The following is a 24848-nucleotide window of genomic DNA, read 5'->3' as shown; positions in this document are numbered from 1 at the left end:
TTTATTTTTTTCGTAGCGATTGTAAGTGGTATTGATCTCCTTATTTCTTTTTCAGCAATTTCTTTGCTGGTGTAGAGGAACCTAACTGATTTTTGGATGCTGATCTTGTATCCTCCTGCAAAGTTAAATCTCTCAATTAGTTCCAGTAGATTTTTGATTGAGTCTCTTGGGTTTTCTAGGTATAGGATCATATCGTCGGTAAATAGGGATAGTTTGGCTTCTTCCTTACCAATTTGGATGTTTTTGATTTCCATTTCTTGCCTTATGGCCCTAGTTAGGAGTTCCAGTACAATGTTGGGTAGAAGTGGTGATAGTGGGCATCCTTGTCTGGTTCCTTTTCTCAAGAGGAATGGTTTTAGTCTCTCTCCATTAAGAATAATGTTGGCTGTTGGTTTTGCATAGATGCCCTTTATTATGTTGAGGAATGTCCCTTCTAACCCTGTTTTGCTGAGAGTTTTGATAAGGAATGGGTGTTGGATTTTATCAAATGCCTTTTCTGCATCAATTGATATAATCATGTGGTTCTTCTTTTTTTTTTTTTTTTTTTTTTTATGTGGTGGATGGTATTGATTGTTTTTCTAATGTTGAACCATCCCTGCATACCTGATATGAACCCCACTTGGTCATAATGAATGATTTTCTTGATATGTTGTTGGAGTCTATTGGCTAGGATTTTGTTGAAGATTTTTGCATCTATATTCATGAGAGATATTGGTCTGTAGTTTTCCTTTTGAGTGTGTCCATTTCTTCTAGGTTTTCAGATCTGTTGGAGTACAGTTTTTCATAATATTCTGTCAGTATCTTTTTTATTTCAGTTGGTTCTGTTATGAGGACACCTTTTTTGTTTACTATTTTTGTAATTTCCATCTTCTCTTTCTTTTCTTTTATTAGATTTGCCAACGGTTTGTCAATTTTGGTAAACTTTTTGAAGAACCAGCTTTTTGTTTTATAGTTTCTCTATTGCTTTTTTGTTTTCTGTTTCATTTATTTCTGCTCTGATCTTTATTATTTCCTTACTTCTGGATACTGTAGGAATCTTTGGTTGTTCTTTTGCTAGTTGTTGGAGTTGTTCAGTTAGAGTGCTGATTTTGTTTCTTTCCTCTTTTTTGATATATGCATTTATTGCTATAAACTGACCTCTGAGTACTGCTTTTGTGGTGTCTCATAGGTTTTGGTATGATGTATCTTCATTCTTATTTGTTTCTAGGAATTTTTTTATTTCAGTTTTTATCTGTTCCCAGTAGTTTCTGAGCAGTGAGTTGTTCAGCTTCCACAGGTTTGATGCTTTTTCCTTGCTCCTCCTATTAATTTCTAATTTTATGGCATTGTGGTCTGAGAAGAAAAGTATTTCAATATTTTTGAATTTATTGAGGTTTTTTTATGTCTTAACATAAGATCTATTCTGGAGAAGGATCTATGTGCACTGGAGAAGAATGTTAATTGTGCTTTTGTTGGGTGGAATGTTCTGTTTATGTCTATAAGGTCGAGTTGGTTGTTGTGTTGTTGAGTTCTACTGTATCTTTGTTGAGTTTTTTCTAGTTGATCTGTCCCTTCTTGAAAGTGGTGTGTTGAAGTCTCCTACTACTATTGTAGAGTTGTCTATTGACCCTTTTAATTCAATTAATATTTGCTTCACGTATTTAGGAGCACTTTCATTTGGTGCATAAATATTGATTATCATAACAACTTCTTTGTTAATTGACCCTTTCAACATCATATAGTGTCCTTCTTTGTATCTTATGTTGATCTTCACCTTAAAGTCTATTTTATCAGAAATTAATATTGCCACTCCAGCTCTTTTTTGGTTTCCATTGCCTTGGTACATTTTTTTCCACCCCTTAACTCTTAATTTGTTTTTACCTTTGTATTCTAAGGTGGTTCTCTTGTAGGCAACATATTGATGGGTCTTCTTTTCTTATCCAGTCCCCCACTCTCTTTCTCTTGATTGATGCATTTAATCCATTCACATTGAGTGTAATTAGTGATAGGTGTGAATTGATTGCTCTAATTCTATTGTGTCTCTGTTATGTTGTTGGAGTTTCCTTGGTCTATATACTTTTCTGTGCTGAGTTTGATTTGTTGTCAAGTGCTTTCTCTCTTTTCTTCTTTATTGTTGGTTTTGTGCTTATTAAACCCATATGTTTTCCTTCATTCTGGATTTGCTTAGGGGGATTATTAATTTTCTCTGTGGTTACCTTGGAGTGAATCCTTGTCTATATTTTTAGAACAGTCTGTTCTATGAGAATATTCTCCTGTTTTTTTCTCCATTTGGAAGTATGTACCTAACTTTTATTCCTTCTATTTGGTTAGTAGCTGTTGTCGTGTGCAGGTTGGCTTCCTTGATTTTTAGCGTGCAATGTTTTATGGTCTTATTTTGAGTGTCTATTTCCAATTTGGTTTTAGTGTTGATTTCATGTGTCCTAATTTTGTTGTTCTCTGTTGTCAATTCTTTATTGGAAGGACTTCCTTAAACATTTTTTGTAGGGTGGGTCTGGTTTCACAAAATACCTTAATTTCAGTTTGTCTGAGAATGCCTTGATTTCCCCCTCATATTTGATGGGCAGTTTGGCTGGATGTAGGATTCTTGGTTGGAAATTCTTTTCCTTTGGTGTTTTATATATGCTATCCCATTGCCTTCTTGTCTGCATGGTTTCTACTAAGTAATCAGAGGTTAGCATAACTGATTATTATAAGCAATATTTCTTTTGTCCCGGGCATCTCACAAAATTCTTTCTTTGTCTTTGGTTTTGAAGAATTTGATTATGATATGCCTCAGTGTTTTTCTCTTGCGATCTATCTTGTATGGGGTTCTATGAGTTTTTTGGACAAATATTGTTTCTTCCCTCATGGTATGGGGGAAGTTTTCACTTAGTAGGTCTTCCACAATATTCTCAGTGGCTTTTTTTACCTCTTCTTCTTCTGGAATTCAAACAAGGCATATGTTGTTTCTTTTCATGTAATCCCATATAGTTCTTAAGTTCTCTTCATTTCTCTTAAATCTTTGTTCTGATTTTTCTTCATACAGGCTGCTGTCCAGGGATTTGTCTTCTAGTTGAGAAATGTGTTCTCCAGCCAGTTCTATCCTATTCTTTTGTGCTTCCACTATATTGTGTAATTCTGAAATTTTGGTATTCATCTTCTGGATTTCTAACTGCTATTTTTGTATGAGTTCTGATTGTGCATTAATCTTATTTTGTTCTTGAATGGTTTTCCTGAGTTCTTCCAAGGTACTGTCTGTGTTCTCCTTGCTTCTTTTTGTGGGTTTCTTAATCTCTTGTAGAGCTCTATAAACATACCTTCTAAATTCCTTCTTGGAAAATTTTATTGCCTCCTCTTCCTCCATGTTTAATGAGACTTGTTTGGGATTTTACTTCTAACATCTTATCCTGTTTTTATGTTTGTTTGACTTGAGGTTACCTGCTGTTTCCTAGACATTTTGAAGTTGTCTTTAACTGTTAGTTATGTATTGATTTGTTATGTCTTGGTTTTATGATTTAATATTTTGAAAGGTATAGCTCATGTATTTTATTTTTTGGTTATTAATTCAGGTGTGCTGGGTTGCTGTGCAGTTTTCTTTGTGATGATGGAATCACTGTGTGGAATGTGGATGCAGCTCTCTGTTTTTCCTAAAGGGACTTTAGGATTCAAGCTGGCATGTGTTATGGTGACTGAATGTGTTTTTTCTATTGGAGGCAGGGCAAAGGCAGAGGAAGGGGAAAGAAAAAAGAATATGAAGAAAAGCTCCAAGCCACCAGTAGTGGTTTCTAGGGCTTTGAGCGGCTGCTAATGATGATGTTACACTGTTACTCACTAGCCCACAGCTCAAGTTCAGCAAAGACTCCAATTGTTAGGGGACTGCCACTTTCTGCCAGGTTCAGACAGCCACAAAAACCCCACTCTCAAGGACCCTCTGTGCCAAAAAGCTCAACTAGGATAACTGTCCCAATCCTCAATGAGAGTTCATCCCAGGGCCCGCCCACTTGTGGCTTTATTCTCCTCTCTGCTTCTGCACTTCACTGGTACCCAGAGTCAGAGGCATCTCAGCTCCCTCCCAGCAGTCCCAAGTTCACTGATAAAAGCAGATGCTAAAGGTAGGTCCATGGAGTGGCTGCAGGTTCTCTGGTTTGGTGCATTCTCTCCATTGCCCCAAGGAGGTCTCTGATGCCCTTTCTCACCTGCTGGTCAGCACTCTGCAGGGCCAGTTCACCTGTTTTTGTTATTTATTTTTTTTTTTCCCCTCTGGGTAATTGCACTGCGCTTTCTCCTTTTAATCCTACTCCCCAGAGTTTGGTGTACTCTGACTTAATGAGCTGTTCAGAGCACCAGAATACCCATTTCAAACTGCTGTACCTAGTTTTCAGGCACTAAGATGCTAGAGAGAACTAGAATGTGCGCTACAGGAGATATGCCATTTTCAGAGTCCAAGAGAATTTTATTCATCTATAAAATTTACAGCAATGACAAATTTTCCCAGGTGCAGTTATGGTCATTGACAGTATTAGTTTGAGTGGCTTAATTCTGCCACTCTAATTTTTCCTGGGTTAACTGTTCTAGTGTTTAGTGTTACCAACAAGATGTGATTTTGTAGTCTTCTTTTTAAAAGTTTGTAATAAATCTTACTGTGTGCAATTTTAACCAATATGAATCTTAGTTTGCATTTACTATTTCTACTAGTAATATTAGTGAATATGACAAAAACTGATCACTTGATTTTATCTTTGGGAACAAGTATATGGGGTTTGCATGTGCATTAGGGTCAAAATGTCTAAATAGAGTTTCAGCAAATGTAAGAATTAGAGCAAGTTGTGTTAACAAGACCAAATCAAAACTTCCTTATTGGTCTTATCACCCACTGCCTGAGTTATCATTCCAAAATACATTCTTGATCCTGTCCCTTCTCTCCTTTTCTTCTTCCATGCCCCTTATAAAATTTGAGATAAATGTCACACTGCTTCATGTATAAGAACATTTATGAATGAGGGTCCACTGTGTTAATATAAGATGCTGGCAAAAGACCAGACTCATTTGACTTCTTCCACCTCCTATCCCTTCTCTAACTGGACTATATACTCTAGGTCAGTCATTTTTTACCCTAGTTGATCCTGTGAATTACCACATTACCTCTGGAGCTTTAAAAAGAATACAAATGCCTAAGCCAAACCTTCAGAGATTCTGACTTAATTGTTTCAGGGCCTGGGAATTATGTACCTATAATTGAGAACCATTGATCCAGGTTAGCTGACATTCTTTGCATTCCTCTTATATATTCTGCACTTTCTAGAATCACAGTTTTATTTATTTTGTTCTTCATCCTTCATCCTCCACTTAACTTTTATGTCGATTAAGACATAAGCCTTCAGATCCCAGTTCAGATGCTACCTTTTCATGTGTATTTCCCCCTGAAGATCCAGCCAGAACTCTTCTTCCTCTGAATTTTTTGAGCCTATCTTCTAACACTCATCAGTTTCCATTGGTATTATAATTATTTATGGCTGTGTCTAAGAATCTCTAGCAGATGGCACTGGGAGCTCCTTAAGGCCAGACCCTACATATCATTATTTCTGAACCATCACTCCCTAGTTCATGCCTAACACGACTAGCAATAAGTTAGAATTTTTAAAATAAGTAGAGAGATAATGGATGGATGGATAAATAGCCTCACCACACTACTAGATGGATAATGGTCCTTTATTTTGGGATTTCAGAGTACTCAGAAGAACATCTCAAATCCAGCCTTCAGTCCATCAGGGTGATGGCACCTTGGGCATCATTGGGAGAGAGAATGGAGATTGCCCAGAAAGCACTGAAATGACATCCATGGAAATGAAAAACCCATATAGCCACTTTGAGCCATGTGTTTCTGAAAATGGTTATGGTAAGCACTTGTTAAGGCTATGATCTTATTCTGGAAAGAAAATAAAATTCAATAGATTGAAGGAGTGTTATGGATTGAATTGTGTCCCCCAAAAAGGTAATGTTGAAGTCATAACTCCTGGTACCTGTGAACATGAGCTTGGAAATAGAGTTTTGATGATGTTGTGAGTTAATATGAGGTCATACTGGAGTGTGGTAGATCCTAATCCTCAGTAAGTGCTCAAGAAATATTAACTGAGTTACTAGCAACAACAGTGATAAAAGTTGAATCAGTTAGCTGTTGCCACAGTAATACTGTGTGTGTGTGTGTGTATATATATATATATATATATATATATATATATATATAAAATCCACTGCCATTGAGTTGATTCTGACTCACAGAGACCCTATAGAACTGTAAAACTGCACCATAGAGTTATAATAACTCCAAAAACCTTGTGTCATACAATTAACAAACATTTATTTTCACTTACACTTGTGAGTTGGGCTAGGGTTTGGCTAAGCTGGGCTTGGCCCCAGGTTATGGGTTCTATTTAGATTTGTGCTCATGCTTAGCCAGGTGGGCTACCTGGGGCATTTTCTTCTCATGGCATAAGCTGAAAATTCTTGAAGAGGCAAGCAGAAGCATAAGATGTTTCTAAAAGTCTTGGTTCAGAACTGACCACACTTACTTCTGCCTGTGTTCTATTGTTAAAAGCAAGTCACATGACCACACCCAACATCAGTGAAGGTTACCAAGGTTGGAGGAGAGGTGTAATATTTGCTGAACAGCAATAGTTAATATAGTAAAATAGTTAATATAGTAAAAGCTTACTAGGTTAAGAGATTGTTTTGAGCATTTTACATGCATTAGCTTATTTAATGCCCTCAATAATCCTATGTGGAGGTCCTTTCATTATTCTCATTTTGCAGACTAAAACTGTTGAAGTTCAGAGAAGTTAAGTAACATGCTTAGGGCACACATATAGCAAATAACAGACTTGGGATTCAATCCCAGGCAGGATCTTCACAAACTCATGCAGTGTAATTTTGAGCATTGACCCCATAAAAAGTATACTCCATTTTCTCTATTGAGAACTGTTTACCATGACTTGACTAAAAATATGTTGGAATAAGACACTGTTGTGTAGACACTGAGAGTGGACTCTGTCCCCAATCTTTCATAAGAAAATTATGCCATATTTCCAATGTTCTCATGTGTCATTGTACGATGTTAGAGCTAGAAGGTAATTTTGTAATCACTTAGGCAAGTAATTTTCACACTCTGAGTTGTAATCCATTAATGACTTGTGAAATTAATTATTAAAAATAAAATAAAATAAGAATATATCAGAGTACATGTTACATAGTAAAACAAAGTGCTGTTTAGTGGAACTTTTTTTTCTGGTTATACACATGTGAGCGTGTCCCAAATTTTACCATGCCTTGTAACCATTTATCTAGGCTGTTTATGTTTAATAGCACTGTTTTGGGTTTTGTGCCCAGTTTTCCACCCAAATTCTTATCATTTTTCTCTTAGAACCTCAGGAAAGGGTCTGAGTCTTACTAACCATTATGTGCTCAGTAATGTCTAGTGTGGTGGGATTCATTGGCAATGTCTCTTGCCTCTTCATTTCAGTAAACCTTGCTTATACAGATGAAAGTACCCCCAGACATGCTTATGGAAGCCAGCTATTGTCCGGACATGATTGGCACACATCACCCCAAGGTAAGGCTTTAATGAACAGTGACCACAAAATCAAACCTGGAGAAGGAATGTGTTCTGGGCAACCCAGACATGACCATTTCTTCTTGACCCCTGATGTACTAAATGATGCAATACTTTTTAATTTATCATAATAAGGTTTACTTTTAGACTTGCAGTTTCTTCTTTTCTGAATACCAGAATCTTCATTAGGAATCTTCTGGTTGCAAGTGACAGAAATCAACTCAGATGGACACAAACCCAGGGAAGGTTTGTTGGCTCATGTGGTAGGAAAAGAAGCTGGGGAAACTTACAGAACTGAAGGTAGAATTACCCCCACAGCAGCTAGCACATAAAAGATATTTGTTAAATTAATTTGTTGAATGAATTAGAAGAACCAGGATCTCATGATCTGAAGCCACGGGCTTAGTGCTACAAGATGGAGAACTTGTATTCTCCATCCGTTCCTCATCTCTCCTTGACTCAGCTTCTCTTTAAACTTGACCTCATTCATCTTTATCATACTGCTCTCAGTTTAGCCTCACTAGAAAGCTTTTCTTTCTTTCTGGGTCTGTTAATCAGTGCTGGGGATGGACCCTGAACAGCTAGATTTATGGCATATGCTCAAATGGCATACATTACAAGTACTCAAAGTCACAAACAGAAACACACAATATCTCTAAAAGCCATCCCCTTTGCTAATGTATATGTTTGTGAGGAGGAGGGTGCATTGATCAAAATGTTTCTGAATAATCATTAAATTTTTATTATGGTAAAGTGTAGGAGCAATTGGAGTGGTGAAAGACAGAAGACAGTGAAATCAGTTAGAAAGCTCTGTAAGGGTCCCTGTGTGCCATGAGGAAAGTCAGATCCAAAGAATTAAAAAGGAAGCAACATAAGAGGAAGGAGCCCTGGTAATGCAACAGTTAAACACTCAGCTGCTATCTGAAAGACTGGCAGTTTGAGCCTACCCATTGGCTTCCTGGGAAAAAATGCCTGGTGATCTGCCCCCATAAAGATTACAGACAAGAAAACCTTTTGGGGTAACTCTAGGTATTGGTAATGGTTACACAACATGGTGAATATAGGTAATTCTACCAAACTGTACACTTGAAAGTGGTTAAAATGACAAATTTGTTTTGTTATATATATTTTGCCACAATTTTTTTTTTAAGAAAGGAAGTAGCACAAGGCTGAAGCTAACTACACTGAAACTAAAAGGCAAATCTGAAAGCAGCAAGGAATAAATAGATGGGATCATCTATATAATGTAATTGAGGGACTCTGTGACTTAAAACTATCTCCCCATCTTCTGGTCTCATAGCCTAAATGATAACCTTTAGCCTCATACTTCAAGAGTGTTCTTAAGCAAAGAGGATGGGGGTGAACTGTCTTTCACAAAGGACTGGCATTGCTACCTGGGAATGAAAGCCATGGGGACATAAAAGATCACATTCTGCATTTGGTTCCCACTGAAGTAGAGAATGACTTTAATTATTAAGGGAAAGAAATGCCTTCATACTTCGTAAGACTCTGTCTAGCCAGTATGAAGTTTAGGTAAAGAGAGAAGTAAAAAAAAGAGAAAATATATAAATGAACGTGGCTTTCTTCACCATTTTGCCTTGGGTTGGTTCTGATTCTCACATCTGCTACAATTAATTGATGGTCAGCTTCATGATAAAGTATCTGCTTGATGGATTAAACTGTACACCTGCAAAACACCTGGAGCATAGTACTCACTGCCATCGTGTTGACAATGACTCACAGTGACCCCTCCTTGGGTTTCTGAGGTTGTATCTCTATGGAAGTAGATTGCCCAGTCTTCCTTCCGAGGAGTGGCTGGTGGGTTTGAACCACCATCCTTCTGGTTATCACTCAAATGCCTTAGGCACTATGCCACTAGAGCTCTTTGGAACTTGTAAGTAATCATTCATTTATTAATGACTCAGTGAATGAATTATACACCAGCATTTTGTTATAGGAAGGGGCTGGAGTAAAGTGGTTTAGATACCTCACTTTGTATTCAGACACACCTGGGTTTGACATCAGCTCTGCTGCCTCCTAGTTTTGTTACCTTAGGCCAATTACCTCCTTGATTCTCAGTTTTCTTAGCTATAAAATGGATTTTTTTATAGTATATACTTCATAGAATTATTGTGATAAATGAGATACTCAGAAGGCTGGTGGTTCAAACCCACCAGCCACTCCTCGGAAGGAAGGTTGGGCAATCCTACTTTCGTAGTGATACTGCCTCGGAAACCCAAGGGGGGGGTCGCTATAAGTCGGGGCCGACTCGATGGCACATAACAACAACAACAACAACTAATTAAAAGTATTTGTCCCACAGTAATGGCAGATAGTTCTTATTGTTATTCTTGTTGGTGGGGATAAGAAATAGTTGAGTTCTAGTCCAAGCCTGCTAATGAATTAGAATGTGATGGGTGATGAGAGTAAACTCACCTCTCTGAGCCTCAATTTCTCCAACTTCTAATTAAAGAACTTGGCCTAGGTGATTTCTAAATGAAGTCTATTGTGTCCAGGATACAGAAAAAGGACAGTGGCTTAAGCAGTGAAAGGCTTATTTTTCTTATGTAGCAAGAAGTCCGGAGGGAGGGAGCTCAGAGTTTGTTCTGCATCTCTAGCTATGATGCCCTCAAGGGGTGAGGCTCCTAGTTTTTTCTCCACCATCCTTACCAGGTGAATGTTTGTCCTTCTCTTATCAAAATGGTTGCTTCCAGGCAAGAAGGAGTAATGGTGAAGGGAAAAAAGTGAAACCACGTAACACTGTCCCCTTTTAAAGAGCATTCCTGGAAGCCATTGGCCAAAACTGGGTCATAGGTGTTCCCCTACACAAAGGAAGCTTGGAGAATTTTAACTAAGCACTGTGCCTCCACCAGAAATGGGACTTTCTGCTGGTATGGGGAAAAGGGAAAATGGATAGTGAGAAGGCAAATAGCAGCACCTACCACAGAAGGGGGGCCCTGCTACAGGCCTAAAGGATCGGTGGTTCACACCCATCTGACAGCACCACAGAAGAAAGGCCTGGCTATCTGCTTCCAGTCAAGAAAGCCCTATGGACCAGTTCTACTCTGTAACACATGACATTGCCATGAGTTGGAATCAACTCAACAGCAACTTTTTTCCCCCCTTTAAATTTGTAACTATGCAAGGTGGTGCAAACCCAACATTGAACTAACAAATCAGTCTTAGAAGAAACATAACCAGAATGTTCCTAGGAAGTGAGGATGGTGAGATTCCGACTTGCTTACTTTAGACATGTCATTAGAAAAGACCAACAGCTGGAAACATGTTAGGTAAAATAGAGGGTCAATGACAATGAAGGAAACTCTCAGTGAGATGGATTGTCATAGTAGCCACAACAATGGACGCAGACATACCGATGATCAGGAAGGTGGTGCAGGACTGTGCAGCATTTTGCTCTGTTATACATGTGGTCACCATGAGTCAAACTCAATTCAGTGACAGCTAACAACAGCCATCATCACCCAAGCCAGTCAGGAGATAATAACTGTATCACTCCAAACCCATCTGGTAAGGAGCTCTGGTGACCCAGTTCCTAAGGTATTTGACTGCTAACCAGAAGGTTGGTGGTTCAATCCCACCAGCTAGTCTGTGAAAAGAAGATGGGGCAATCTACTTCCATAAAGATTTTCTGCCTCAGAAACCCAAAGGGGGTCACTATGAGTCAGAATCGACTCAATGGCAGTGGGTTTGGTTTTCTTGGTTTGGTTATGAAATTATAAATATCAGCTATAAGTTGTAGGCCAGAGGCAACAGGTTAAAAAGACAATCTTGCCCTTTGATTATGAGTCATTTAGAAGAAGCTCAGCCTTCTGCTTCTAGAATCCTGCTGTCTTTAATGAAAGATTCTGTTTCCAATTTCTTAAGTGGTTACCAAGGCAGAACTCTTTGCAGGAAAGTACACACCCTGCTGCAGAGATTTCTCTGTAAACGTGGGGAGTTATGTTGTGATTTGTGTGAGGTTGGCTTTGGTGATTTCATCCTGGCATTTTAGAAAATGTACTGGTGCATCTCTTTGTGATTGTCCATCATTTTCCTGAGTGTTCCTGACAGTGCCAATGTGATTATTGAATAAAGTCTTCGGAAGCCCACCCCAGTGGAGAATAAGGCTTGGAGGTGGCAAGAGATGTTGTCTGAAGACCAAGGGAATGACATCGTCATAGAGGTTGAGAATGTTCCATCTGAGATTCAAAGCCACCCATTCCCAAATAAGATTTCTCAAGATAACGTGCTAGTAAACTCAAGCTTCCACAGGGTTGCATCAATTTCTGACATCGATGTGATAGACTCTCAGATTTTCAGCAAATGGAATTACAAGCAGAGAAAACAGTTGTCACAGTTTTCAACCTCTCTGAATGAATCCGTTTCACAAACCCTTCATATTCCAGAATGTATGGGACTCAGCACTCCTTGTACCTCACTTGAAAGCATTCAAGGTAGTAAAACTCTGGGGAGGAGTTAGGAAGGGAGAAAAGAAGTCTTCCAAGTTGTCCACAGGTTACTTAGTTCAAGACCTATTTGACAAATAGGTTGGAAGTTTGGTAGCATAAGTGAAGATTTGAGGGATGAAGCAAGGGACCACGTAGAAGTACTCCACTAACAAGAACTCACCTTTATCAGACATTTCATGAGCCTGGTGTTCTGGTGAGCACTTCCTTTTTGTGATCCATTAAATTTAGTTTACTTACTCCCCAGTATTTGAGACAGATGCTTGGCTTGATGAGGAAACAGAGGCTCAGAGATATTAAGTAGCTTGCCTTAGGTCACACAGCTAATAGCTGGAAAATCCAGGACGCAAAAGCAGGTTTGCCTGATTTCTAAGTCTGTGTCCTCAACAACTAACTCACTGTTTTGGTCCAATGTCTCCCTACCCTGGTTTTAAGTAATATAGCATTCCTCTTATTGTAGCATCTGTCATGAAAACAGGTATTCACTGAGGGTTCCCTGCCTCTCTGCTCTGAAGGCCAAAAACTTACACTATTTCTGTTTCACCCCATAATGCTGTTGTTGCTGGTTGCCCATAGAGTGGCACAAACAGTTAAGCATTTCACTACTAGCTGAAAGGCTGGCAGTTCAAATCCACCCAGAGATGACTGAGAAGACAGGCCTGGAGATCTGCTGCTGAAAGGTCATGGCCTTGAAAACCCTATGGAAGAGTTCTACTTTGCACACATTGGGTCACCATGAGTCACCCCATAATACCCCAGGCATAAAATCTAGCCACTTCCTATAGTTTTAGGAAGAAAAAAAAAGTCATTCATAGCAAAGCATTTTTCGGGTTTAGTCCTTTTTCTGTAGACTAAGGAGTTGCCTGACACGCTTCTATCCCTGGGCATCTCTGTTTTCCGTTCTTCACGCCTTTTTCCTTCCTCCTTCTCAGTCTATTGCTCCTCAGTCCCTTTCAGGAGAGACACAAATCCCTTGTCTTGTAAGAGTGATTTGGTAGCCATCTTATGGGCACTCCCCTCCACCTCAGCTGTGGACTTGGTGCTTTCCCATGAGTAGTTCTGGCTCATGATGTGACTGAGAAGAGTCAGTGGGTTCCCTCTGTCTATCATTGCAATCTCTAGCATGTCAGCTCAGCCCCAGCCAGCCTCTACTGGCTTCCTTCATGCAACAAGATAATGACAACAGTTCCAGGTGTCACATATGGATACAACAATATGGAATGGAAGAAGGCTTTGTCTTTTCCTTATCATGATTTTTTTTTTTTTCAAAAGAAACCTTTCCCAAGAACCTCTTCAGTAGCCCACCCTCAAAGAATACTGGCCAAAGTTGTGTCACATGGATATGTCTAAACCAGTCATTGGCCAGGGGCTAGGACCATCAGGATTGGCTCAGCCTCACTGGGCCCAGTCCTCTGTGCCTGGAGATGGGCCAGCCCCCAGATAAGTGCCCCTGTGGGGAAGGGGCTTATTCTTAAACAAAATGGGATTCTGTTAGGAAAGAGAGGAAGGCTTTGTGATGGGTGATCAAGGTGTCTGCTGTGCTGACTCAAAATGTGAAAATGAGTTAGTGGGGAAGGGGAAGGGAGTTTGTTCAGAAAAGCATGTGGCAGTTGTCAAGACCTACAGAAGGCCCTCAGGCCTGTCATACAGGGGGCAAAAGAGAGCCAGGAGATATTAAAATGAGAGAGGAGGGGGGAAAGGTAGGCTTGTTGTCTTTACTAAGTGCTTTCTTGTCAAGGAAAACCAGAAAACATGCACACACATAATTGGAATTGAGTGCAAACATTATCATTCACTTTGGCTTTGAGTTTTAATAAAGACACATGTCATGCCTTTTTCCTGTTTGTATTTAGGATCTTTGGAATCCCAGACTCCATATCATCTTCTTTCTTTGTGCTCTATTAAAAACATGCCATATTTTAAAATGTTATTATTCTGGGAGGAAAATAAAAACTAAATTTCCATTTGTTTTGTTTGCTTCCACAGGACAAAAGTTAATTGCTTCCCTGATACCTTTGACCCCAAGAGACAGAAATAAAGCCATTAGAAACCAGCCGAGGACCATGGAAGAGAAGAGGAACCTAAGGTAAGGACCCGAGGCCTTTCTTCTTTCTAAGATTTCATGAGCCTTGATCTTCTACTTTTGTTCTATCTCAAAAAGGTAAATGTGGAAAAAAAGACAAATCTTCCTCAACAGAAGAATTCCAAATCACTGACATTGGTACTCCCCTGGCCTTGAGTGTGAGCTACTTTTAGTGAGGTGCTTCCCAAGAGTAGGATGTGGAAGGGGGAGTGAGGAGAAGACTGGCTAGCACTACCTCAGCCAGATGATCAAGGTTAACATCACTAGAGATAAGGCATGTGATGAGAAGGGCCTTACCTCTCTGCGGTATTCTCCCTTAAAACCTATAACGCCCATACCCCACTCTTATTGTTAGCTGCTGTGAAGTTGGCCCTGTGTACCACAAGCTACCCAGTCCTACACTATCCCTATGATGGGTTGTTGATCAGAGCATTGTCATCCATAGGATTTTCAGAAGTAAATTCCCAGACCTTTCCTCTTAGTCCATCTTTATCTGGAAGCTCCATTGAAACCTGTTCAGAATCATAGCAACACACAAGTCTCCACTGACAGGTTGTGGCTACACATGAGATACATTTGCCAGGAATTGAAGAATCCTACCAATAAACCACCACTGCCCAACTCCAGTCTAACCATGAGAGGAAAAAAATCAGATAAACCCAAAGTTCTACAAAGTACTTGAGCAGCACTTCTCAAAGGTTTTAAGGTCATCCAAAATAAGGAAAGACTAAGAAAATGTCATAGATTAGAGAAGACTGAAAGAGATAATACAATGTGCTGTGCTGGATGGGATCTTGGAACAGATAAAAGACCAATGGAAAAACTAGTGAAATATGAATGGAGTCTGGAATTTAGGTGATACTCATGTTCTGATAGTGGTTCCTTAGTTTTGACAAACATATCATGGAAATATAAGACATTAACAGGGGGAAACTGTGCATGGAATATAGGAAACTCTCCGTACTACCTTTCTAAGGCCAAGAATTCCAAAACAAGGGTGAGGATTGTTTGAGCTTTCAGACTTTATATTTACTGTTTTTCTTTTTTTGTTTGGCAATTTGTAGAAACTATTAAACTGGATGAAACAATTGCTGATAAGTAATTCAGCAATTCAACACACTGTTTTGAGCTGGATATTGAGATTGTAAAGATAAATTTCACAGTCAGGTAGGGGAGATAAACTTGTCAACAAGTAACTTATATATGGTAGAAAGAAAAGCTTGCCAAGTCAAGGTAGGAGAATGCCTGGGAGGAGCCAGAAAGGAGAGGTGCTATTAATTTGGTTACAGCAGTTAGACATTTGAGCTGAGCCTTGAAAGATGCTAACGATGAGGTGGGCATTTGAGGGGGACTAAAGATAATCTGGGAGCTCTGGTAGCATAGTGCCTAAGGCACTTGACTGCTAACCAGAAGGCTGGCGGTTCAAACCCACCAGCCACTCCTCGGAAGGAAGGTTGGGCAATCCTACTTCCGTAGTGATACTGCCTCAGAAACCCAAGGAGGGGTCGCTATGAGTCAGGGCTGACTCGACGGCACATAACAACAACAACAAAGATAACCAGGAAAGGCACTGAAGAAAATGGATGTGGTAGTAGAGAGACTGATTTGTGGCTGAATCTTTTTCAAAACACTCCAGTTTCAAACCCTTCAGTGGCTTCCCAAGTCACATTGTGAAGACTAAGTCCTAATGATGGCCTGCAAGACTGTCGTAAGGATCTTCATATGAACATCGTACGAGATCTTACTTCAGCACCTCTGACATCTGTGGATAGATAATTCTCTGTTGTCGGGAACTGCCCTATGCATTGTAGGCTGGTTAGCAGCTTCCCTAGCCTTTACCCCCAAGGTGCTAGTAGTGTCCCCAAAGTTGTGACAACCAAAAGTGTTTCCAGGCATTGCCAATTGGCCCCTGGAGGACAAATTTATCCCCATTGAGAACTACTGTATTAAAGGATCTGTTCTTCTCTCCCAGCACTCCGCCCCAAGGTTATCCTCCTTCCTCCCTCTTGCTCACGCCTTTCTAGTTTCTTGGCCTCCCTGCTGTACAGCCACCTAAGGACTTCGTGTCAACTGTTTCCTACTCATAGAACATTTCCTTATCCATACAGCTAATCTGTCACCACCTTAAAAATTATAATCTACATAAAGAGACTAGAGGAACCCCTGAGAGGATTGCCCTAAAAAAAACCTCTAACTTGAAACTGAAAACATTCCCAGAGGCTACCTTCCAGCCAAATAAAAGATGGGACCATAAAGCAATGTGAAGAATGTACTCCTCAGAACAGTGAACAGTGAACTATAAGAGACCAACAGGACATTAGCCCAAAACCAAAGACGAGAAGACAAAGAGGGGCAGAGAAACTGGACAAATGGAAATGGGGAACCCAGGGAGGACATAGGGAGAGTGATAAGTTTCAGGAACTGCAGCCAATGTGAAAGAACAATGTGTTTATGAATTATTGATTAGAAATACTAATTTGCTATGTAAATTTTCATCTAAACCACAATAACATGGTGAAAAAGAAAAAAAGATTGTAATGGAGCCCCTGAGTGATGTAAACAGGTTGGCTACAAACTGAAGGTTGGTGGTTTGTATCCCTCCAGTGGCACCTTGGAATAAAAGCCCTGGTGATCTGCTTCCAAAAGTCACAGCCATCGACAGCTCTATGGACAGCAAACATTCTTTTCTGAAGCACATGGGATCTCCATGAGTTAGAATCAACTCGATGGCAACTTTTATTTTTAAAATTATAACATGGTCCCCATCTCAGCATTTCCTGTCTCCTTACCTTCTCTTATTTTGTCTTTTCTCTTTCCCCCAAAGTACAAATCACCTTCTAATATGCTATATAGTTTATCCATTTATTACTATAGTTACACGTAGTCCCTGACTTACAACAGGATTCCATTCTTACGATCCTGTCATAATTCTGTTCTGACCTAAGTTGAATACCTTTTTTTTCCTAGTTTTCATTATTATTGTCTTTTATTATCACTATCTTTATAAATATGAACTTTATTTGTCTTTGGGGGTTGGTAACATTACATACAAACTTACAGATATCTTGTAATACATAAATACATTAAAAATACACAAATAATAAAAATTTACTTTGGCATTGAAGAGTTGAACAGTGTTGACATTTTGTCAGTTGCAGTAATAACTCCACTTGTGGAAGGTTCTGTATCATCTGGATTATCCCTAGGAATGAGGATAGTGTTTCTAGTCAGAAAATTAGTAAGAATTGTCTCTATGGTCCTTTTCTTTTTTTCTTCATGTATTTTACAGTAACATCTCACTGCTTCCTGAAACTGCCTTTCAATTCCCTACACCAACACTGACACAGACTTCATTGTAGACCAGGCCACAGCCTGCTGTATGACAATGTTTTGAACAGTAAATCATAGCATTGAACATTTGTGAATGGATATCTGAGAATGATAACATCAACATATTACAAACTGAAACATTGTATGTAGTGTGTATCACTAACGATAAGATGTACAAAACAGTAGACAGGCAGGAAGACCTGGTATGGGTAGGCAAACAGGAATAGACCCATGATTCTACGTAAGTTTGGCAGATGATACTCCTACATACATACATTGTGGACCTGTGGACTTGGGGCCGTGGTTGCAGTGGACATCAAACTCAATTGGCACAACATAGCAGTGTAGTGCCTAAGGCACTTGACTGCTAATCAGAAGGCTGGTGGTTCATACCCACCAGCCACTCCTCAGAAGGAAAGTCAGGCAATCTACTTCCATAGTGATACTGCCTCGGAAACCCAAGGAAGGGTCGCTATGAGTCGGATCCGACTCGACGGCACATAACAACAACAACAACAACAGTGCACAAAAACATTTCTCTACATCCTACTTTGGGAGTAGCTACTGAGGTCTTAAAAGCTTGCAACAGCCATCTGAGATGACAATTATTGGTCTCTCCTCATCGGGGGCAAACGAGTGAAGGAAATCAAAGACTTACGCAAACAATTAGTCCAAGGGGCCAGTGGACCATGGGAACTTCAGCCTACATGACCTTAAGACCAAAAGAACTAGGTGGTACCTGAAAGGGATCAAAATTGGAGATCCTGAATAGAGTGGGAGGAAAAATATGGAACAAAATTCATTAACAAGAACAGGATTACTGGTTGCATAGAGAGTGGTGAGACCTCTGAGACTATGGCCCTGAGTCACCCTTTAGGCCTGGAATTTTTCTTACTTCCTTGCCTCAGCTCTCAGCCAAACAGTAGACAGGCCTATGAGCTGAACAACTGCAGTTGGGAGATACACTCCTTAGGACAGTCAACCATGGGAGAGCACAAGGGCAGCATTTGCACAAGGAGAAAGCTAGACAGGCAGAAATAGGTAAGAAGAATACAAAGACGTAACCACAGGGAGGTGGTGGAGAGCTGTTACATTGTTGGGATTGTAATTGGTGTCACAAACCAAAATGAGTATAAACTATTGAATGTAAAATGAATCTGCTTCATAAAATTACACCCAAATCACAATACAGAGTTAAGAAAAATATATACCAAACAAACTTCCACTCTTAAGTGCATTCATTGTGATTTTAATGTGTTATAAGTCCAGTACCACCTATATTTTTTAATTGCTTATTGTCTTTCTCTTCCAACTAGGATATAAACTCCATGGGGCAGGAAAACCATTCTCTTTTGCTCACTGCCTGGGACTGTGCCTGGCATCTCTGTTGTAGGCATGTAGTAATTATTAGTTTATTTATTTTAGATCTGTGTGTACAGTTTGGACTGATAAAACATAAAAGGAAGTTTTCTGGTAGGCTCTCCCAGGAGAGTTTGTTTCTGAGAGACGGGGACAAGAAGAGAGGAGAGAGAGAGAATCAAGGTGAGAAAGACAGAGGGATAGAGACATAGAGAGAAATACAGACAGATGAGAGAGAAGAGAAGGATAATGATACAGAGAGTTGGAAAGAGATGAAGAGAAAGACTTCTCTTCACAGAAAGAGAGACAGGGACAGACAAAGAGATAGGGAGAGACAAAGGCAGAGAAGAGAGACAGGCAGAAGGAGGTGAGGGAAGGAGAGCCAGAGGAGCAGAAAGGCAGAAATGGAGGGAGCGTGACAGAGAGACAGAGACACATGGGGAGGAAGGAACAAAAACAGATGAGAAAGAGAGGGAGAGGTGGAAAGAGAGCCCTGCTCTGCTCCTTTTGTTTGTTTGTTTGTTTTTTAAATAATATTTTATTGTTTTTGGTGAAGGTTTACACAGCAGTTTAGGTTCCCATTCAACAATTTCTACACAAGCTGTCCAGTGCCATTGGTTCCGTTCTTCACAATGCATGAACATTCCCATTATTTCCATTCGGGTTGTTCTGTTTCCGTTCATCTAGTCCCCGGCTTCCTTCCATTTTTGTCTTTGTTTTAAAGTAATGGTTGACCATTTGGTTTCATAAAGGTGATTCTTTAAAGGAGCAGTATTGGCTTCATTCTTACGCTTGCTCTCCTAATATAGCAGTACTAGGCTTACTTTCTACTTATTTCAGCTCATTTTTGACAGCAAGGAAAAAAAAAGTTCTTATTGGCTGGGCTTGGGTCATGTGCCAGTCATGTTGGATTGAAGTAAATGTGAGATGGTCATACCTGGTATTCTTACTCTGACGTTTCTTATTTTCCCATATTCAGAAGGCCTGTAGGTGGAGACACTAGGAGTAGAAACAGGTCCACCTGACTCCAAAACCTGTACTCTTTCATTCTTGGAATATTTTATTGTATTTTCAGTGGAAGTTTACACAGTTTAGGTTTACATTCAACAATGTTAATTTCTACACAAGTTGTTCAATGATATTGGTTACATTCTTCACAATTCATGAACATTCTCATTATTTCTGTTCTGGTTATTCTATTTCCATTAATCTAGTTTCCCTGCCTCCTTACATGCCCATCTTTCTTTTAAAACAATTGTTGACCATTTGTTCTCATATAGATGATTTTTGTAAAGAAGCACAGTACTTAAAGGTGACATTCATTATTTTTTGAGCCAATTTGTTATTTAATTACAAGGTGACTTCGGGTTGGTTTCAGTTCAAGGTTTGAAGAGTAACTCAGGGTAGTAGTCTTAGGGAGATCTCCACTCTCAACCAGTCCAGCAGGTCTAGTTTTTTTGTTTTGTTTTATTTTTTGGAAATTTCTAAAATGCGATTCTCTTCCACATTTTGCCTCATTCTGTTAGAGTTCATCTATTATGGCCCTGATCAGAACAATTGGTAGTGGTAACTGGCACCATCTTGTTCTTCTGGTCTCAGAGTAGATAAAACTATACTTTATGGTAATTGTTTTTAAAGTAATGAACTACAGCATAAGCATCGCTCACTTTCTTTCTTTGATCCCACAGGAAAATGGTTGACAAGGAGAAAAGTAAACAGTCTCACCGTTCCCTTAAGCTCAATGGCTGCTCTCAGTGTCTGAACTCCATTTCACTGGTAAGACAGCCTTTTTGGCAGTTGGTAAGCTGGGCAGTGCAAGGTGGGGTGCAAATAGGAATTAAAGAGGACCAAAGGACACTAATTAGGGAAGAGGAATAAAAATCCAGGGCGATTTCACTTCCCAGAGCCATAGAAATTGGGCCAGTATAGGTGTAAGGGAGGGAGGTTGATATGGGAAGGGTCTAAAAGGTTGCTGTATTAGCTGGGCAGCTTAGGCAAGGTGAGCTTCACCTTTTTCAACAACAATCCTGGAAAGATAATAGTAACACTCGCCTTAGAGGGTGGTACCAAAACCGAAACCAAACTCACTGCTGTCGACTCAGTTGCAACTCATAGCGACCCCTCCTTGGCTTTCTGAGGTGGTATCACTTCAGAAGTAGATTGCCCAATCTTTCTTCTGAGGAGTGGCTGGTGGGTTTGAACTGCCAGCCTTCTCATTAGCAGTCAAATGCCTTAGGCACTACACCACCAGAGCTCCTCTCAGAAGGTGGTAGTGAGGGTTAAATAAAACAAACTTTGTTAACTCACTTAGCACAGTGCGTGAGAAATGGTAGCCGTTCTTGCTATGATGGTACCTACTTAGTAGGTATTCACTGAGTGACTATAAAGTCACCCATTTTACATCCTAACTCCAGGTTTACCGGAGATCCAGAAACAACATGTCAGAACTCCTCAACTCCATCAGCCTGTGGCAGAAGACGCTGAAGGTCATTGGAGGCAAATTTGGAACCAGTGTTCTATCCTATTTTAACTTTCTGAAGTGGCTTTTGAAGTTCAACATTTTCTTGTTCATTGTGAACTTCAGCTTCATCATAATCCCTCAGTTTACCGTGGCTGAAAAGAACACCCTCCAATTCACTGGGCTGGAATTTTTAACTGGAGGGGTAAGTTCTCCATTTTCTTTGTGCAGAAACATCCAACCTGCATTCAGCACCCTAGAAACTAAGTAACATACCTGGCTGGTCACCTCATCCAGAAAACCTTATTGCCTGGGGGTGGACAGATGGGGAATGTGGGTGTTTTAATTTTTTTTCTGAAAGTAACATAAACACAACCAAGTGGAATTTTTATCCCCAGAGGTAACCACCATTAAGAGTTTGACGTTTTCCTCTCCATACTTCTCTTTTCTACATACATGTGGACACATTTACAAGTATATATGCATCCATTTCTTTTTTATGCAAAAGCTGAATTATTCATTATATACTGTCTACAACTTGATTTTTTTTTTTTTTAACTTAACACCATGTTGTGGATATTTTCCCATGTTGGTATTCGTGGGTATAATTTTTCTTTCTTTTTTGTTGTTATGTCCACAACATACAGTGTTTCTTCTGGAAAATTTCTATTAAATAGAAGAGAGCAAACTGAAAAACTGAAAGTTCACTTTACACTTCATCCCTTGCCTAACTTCCATTCAAGGTATGTCCATGCACACTGTTTTTCTTCCTATACAAACATAGATACACACACACACACACACACACACACAAAAAAAATTCTTGTAAAACAATAAAAAAGAAGATAAGATTGTACTACAGGTCTTGTTTTGCAACTTTTTTTTTATTCCACTAGATATCTTGGACATCTATATAGGTGCCCATTCTTTGTTTTAACAGCAGCCATAATTTATTTACCCAACTCCCTATGGAAGCATATAGTCCCTGCCTTGTGAGCTTTTGTTCTTGAAGGGATTGTTGCCATTGAGTTTCTGTAGAGCTGAGATTGGAAAACTACAGCCCAAGGGCCAAATTTAGCCTGAAGCCTGTTTTTGTACAGCTGTGAACACAAGATGGTTTTTATATTTTTAAGTAGTTGAAAAGAAGAGTAACATTTTGCGAAACATGGAAATCATAAGAAATTGAACTATCAATGTCTGTAAATAGTTTTGTCAGAACACAGACACATCTGTTTACATATTGTCTGTGGTGCTTTCAGGCTACAGGGGCACAGTTCAGCAGTTACTGCAATGACCATCTGGCCTGCAAAGCAAAAAATATTTATCATTTGACCCTTTACAGAAAAAATTTGCTGACCTCTGTTGTAAAATATAGTATGATCTTTTGTTTACCTCTCTCTCTCTGTCTCTCTCTTTCTCCTTCTCTTTCTCTCCCTTGCTCTTTCATTACAAGAAAATTTCCTTGAGATAGATGCCTTAAAATGGAATTACTGTGTAAATTTTTCCTTTCTTCTTTGTCATTACTACACACAGTTACACGAGACTTTTTTAATGAAAAATTTCAAACATACAGAAAAGAGTAGTATAATAAACACCCATTAACTCCTCTACATAGATTTAAAATTATTAACATTTTGCCATATTTACTTAGTCTTATTTTTTTGGAAGCATTTTAAAGTAATTTACAGACATCGGGACATTTTATTCCTAAATTCTTCAACATGCATTTCTAAAACATGACACATTTCCACAGTCACCTATTTAAAAAAAAAAAAAAAATCCCTAATGTCCTTTAAAAATCAGACCATGCGTATTTTCCCAATTGTCCCCAAAATGTTTTTAATAGTGTATTTGTTTAGATCCCACACTGATCAAAGATCACTTGTGGTATTTGGTTGTTTTTTCTTTTGTCTTTAGAACAGTTCTTCCAGCCCCATTTGCCTTTTTTCTTGACACTGAATTGTTGCAGAAACCTGGCTAGTTGTCCCATAGATTCCAACGTCCTAGATGCTGGAGTTAGTTGTTTCCTCGTAATCTCCTGTAATTTGTTCCTCTAGCCCCTCTTTCTTTCTTTCCCCTTTTTAATTGATATTTGAGTGAAAGTTTACAGAGAAAATTGGCTTTCCATTCAGCAATTCATATGTATATATTTTTTTTGTGACATTCAGTACAATCCTCACAATGTAACAACACTCTTCCCACTTCCTCCCTGTGTTTACCATTTCCCTTCATCCTTCTTTCCCATCCCTTCTTAGCTTTATCCCGGGACAAATGCTGCCTGTTGTTGTTGTTGTTGCTGTTAGGTGGTAAACTTTATTTTATTTTTTTAATCTAAAAGAATGTATTTATTATTAAAACTATAATAGCAATTCCATGTTTGTAAAAGTGGTATTGTACTCCATATGGTTTCAAAGGCTGATTTTTCAGAAGTTAATTTCCAGGGCTTTCTTGTTAGGTACTGCTGAGTGGACTCAAAGCTGCAAACTTTGAGTTACCACCCGAGTGTGTTAACTGTTTGTACCCATAAACAGCACTAAATTATAAAGTAAAAAGTAGAAAGCCTATCTTCCATTCCTGGAGGTAAACACTGTCAACAGTATCTTGTGTATCCTTTGTTGTTGTTGTTGTTGTTAGATGTCATCAAAATGGTTCTGACTCATAGGGGCCCTATATAAAATCAATTTGCACCATCCTCACCATTGTTGGTATGTTTGAGCCCATTGTTGCAGCCACAGGGTCAATCCATCTCACTGAGGGTCTTCCTCTCTTTCACTGACCCTCTACCAAGCATGATGTCCTTCTTCAGGGACTGGTACCTCCTGATAACGTGTCCAAAGTCCATGAGACAAAGTGTCACTCTCCTTGCTTCTAAGGAGAACTCTGGCTATATTTCTTCAAGACAGATTTGTTTGTTTCTCTGGCAGTCCATGGTATATTTAATATTCTTTGCCAACACTATAATTCAAAGGCATCAATTCTTCTTTGGTCTTCCTTATTCGTTACCCAGGTTTTACATGCATATGAGGCTATAGAAAATACTGTGGCTTGGGCAGGCTCATCTTAGTCTTCAAAGTGACATCTTTGCTCTTTAACACTAGAGGTCTCTTGCAGCAGATTTTCCCAGTGCAGTATGTCATCTCATTTCTTTCTTTCTTTTTTTTTTATTTTAAGAGCTTGTTTTACATTCAGTGTTACATGTACATTTAGTTTCATTCCCCATTTGCCATGTCCAACCCCAACCCAGTCTCCTCCCCTCCCTACCCTATAACCTTCCCCCCGCACCCCTCATATTTATGCATTTCTGTTTGTCCTGCATTTCCTAAATTTGAATGTTGGTCCTCTGGTGTCCCCATGGTCTACTGCTCTAAGGGTTGTATTACCATAGAGTATGTGGGTGCATCATCCTGGGTTGAGTGGTCTGCATGTACATCTTGTTAACTATTAGGCTGAGAGCCAGCCCCTGGGGGTGCATTTTATTCCAGGCACCAAATGTATTCCAGGGCCATAGTACTGGGCATCTCACCAGATTTCATCTGACCAGTAATTCTGGTCATTTTTGAGTTTTTT

At 39.4% G+C, this 24848-nt stretch overlaps 1 protein-coding gene across 1 annotated transcript in view; it reads left to right on the top strand.

Annotated features, from left to right (window-relative positions):
• Positions 1–24848, top strand: part of TMC5 (transmembrane channel like 5) — an 81553-nt gene that overhangs the window by 7485 nt on the left and 49220 nt on the right. Inside the window, exons 3-7 of the mRNA XM_007958332.1 lie at positions 5706–5875; positions 7496–7585; positions 14038–14137; positions 20512–20599; positions 21238–21486. Of these exons, the coding sequence (XP_007956523.1) occupies positions 5706–5875; positions 7496–7585; positions 14038–14137; positions 20512–20599; positions 21238–21486 (697 nt within the window). The remainder of the gene's footprint in view (positions 1–5705; positions 5876–7495; positions 7586–14037; positions 14138–20511; positions 20600–21237; positions 21487–24848) is intronic.

This window comes from Orycteropus afer, unplaced genomic scaffold (genome assembly GCF_000298275.1).
Source record: "Orycteropus afer afer isolate SDZICR_OR568_19922 unplaced genomic scaffold, OryAfe1.0 scaffold00928, whole genome shotgun sequence".
NCBI classification, from domain to species: domain Eukaryota; kingdom Metazoa; phylum Chordata; class Mammalia; order Tubulidentata; family Orycteropodidae; genus Orycteropus; species Orycteropus afer.
This window is presented reverse-complemented; position numbering and strand designations above follow the sequence as displayed.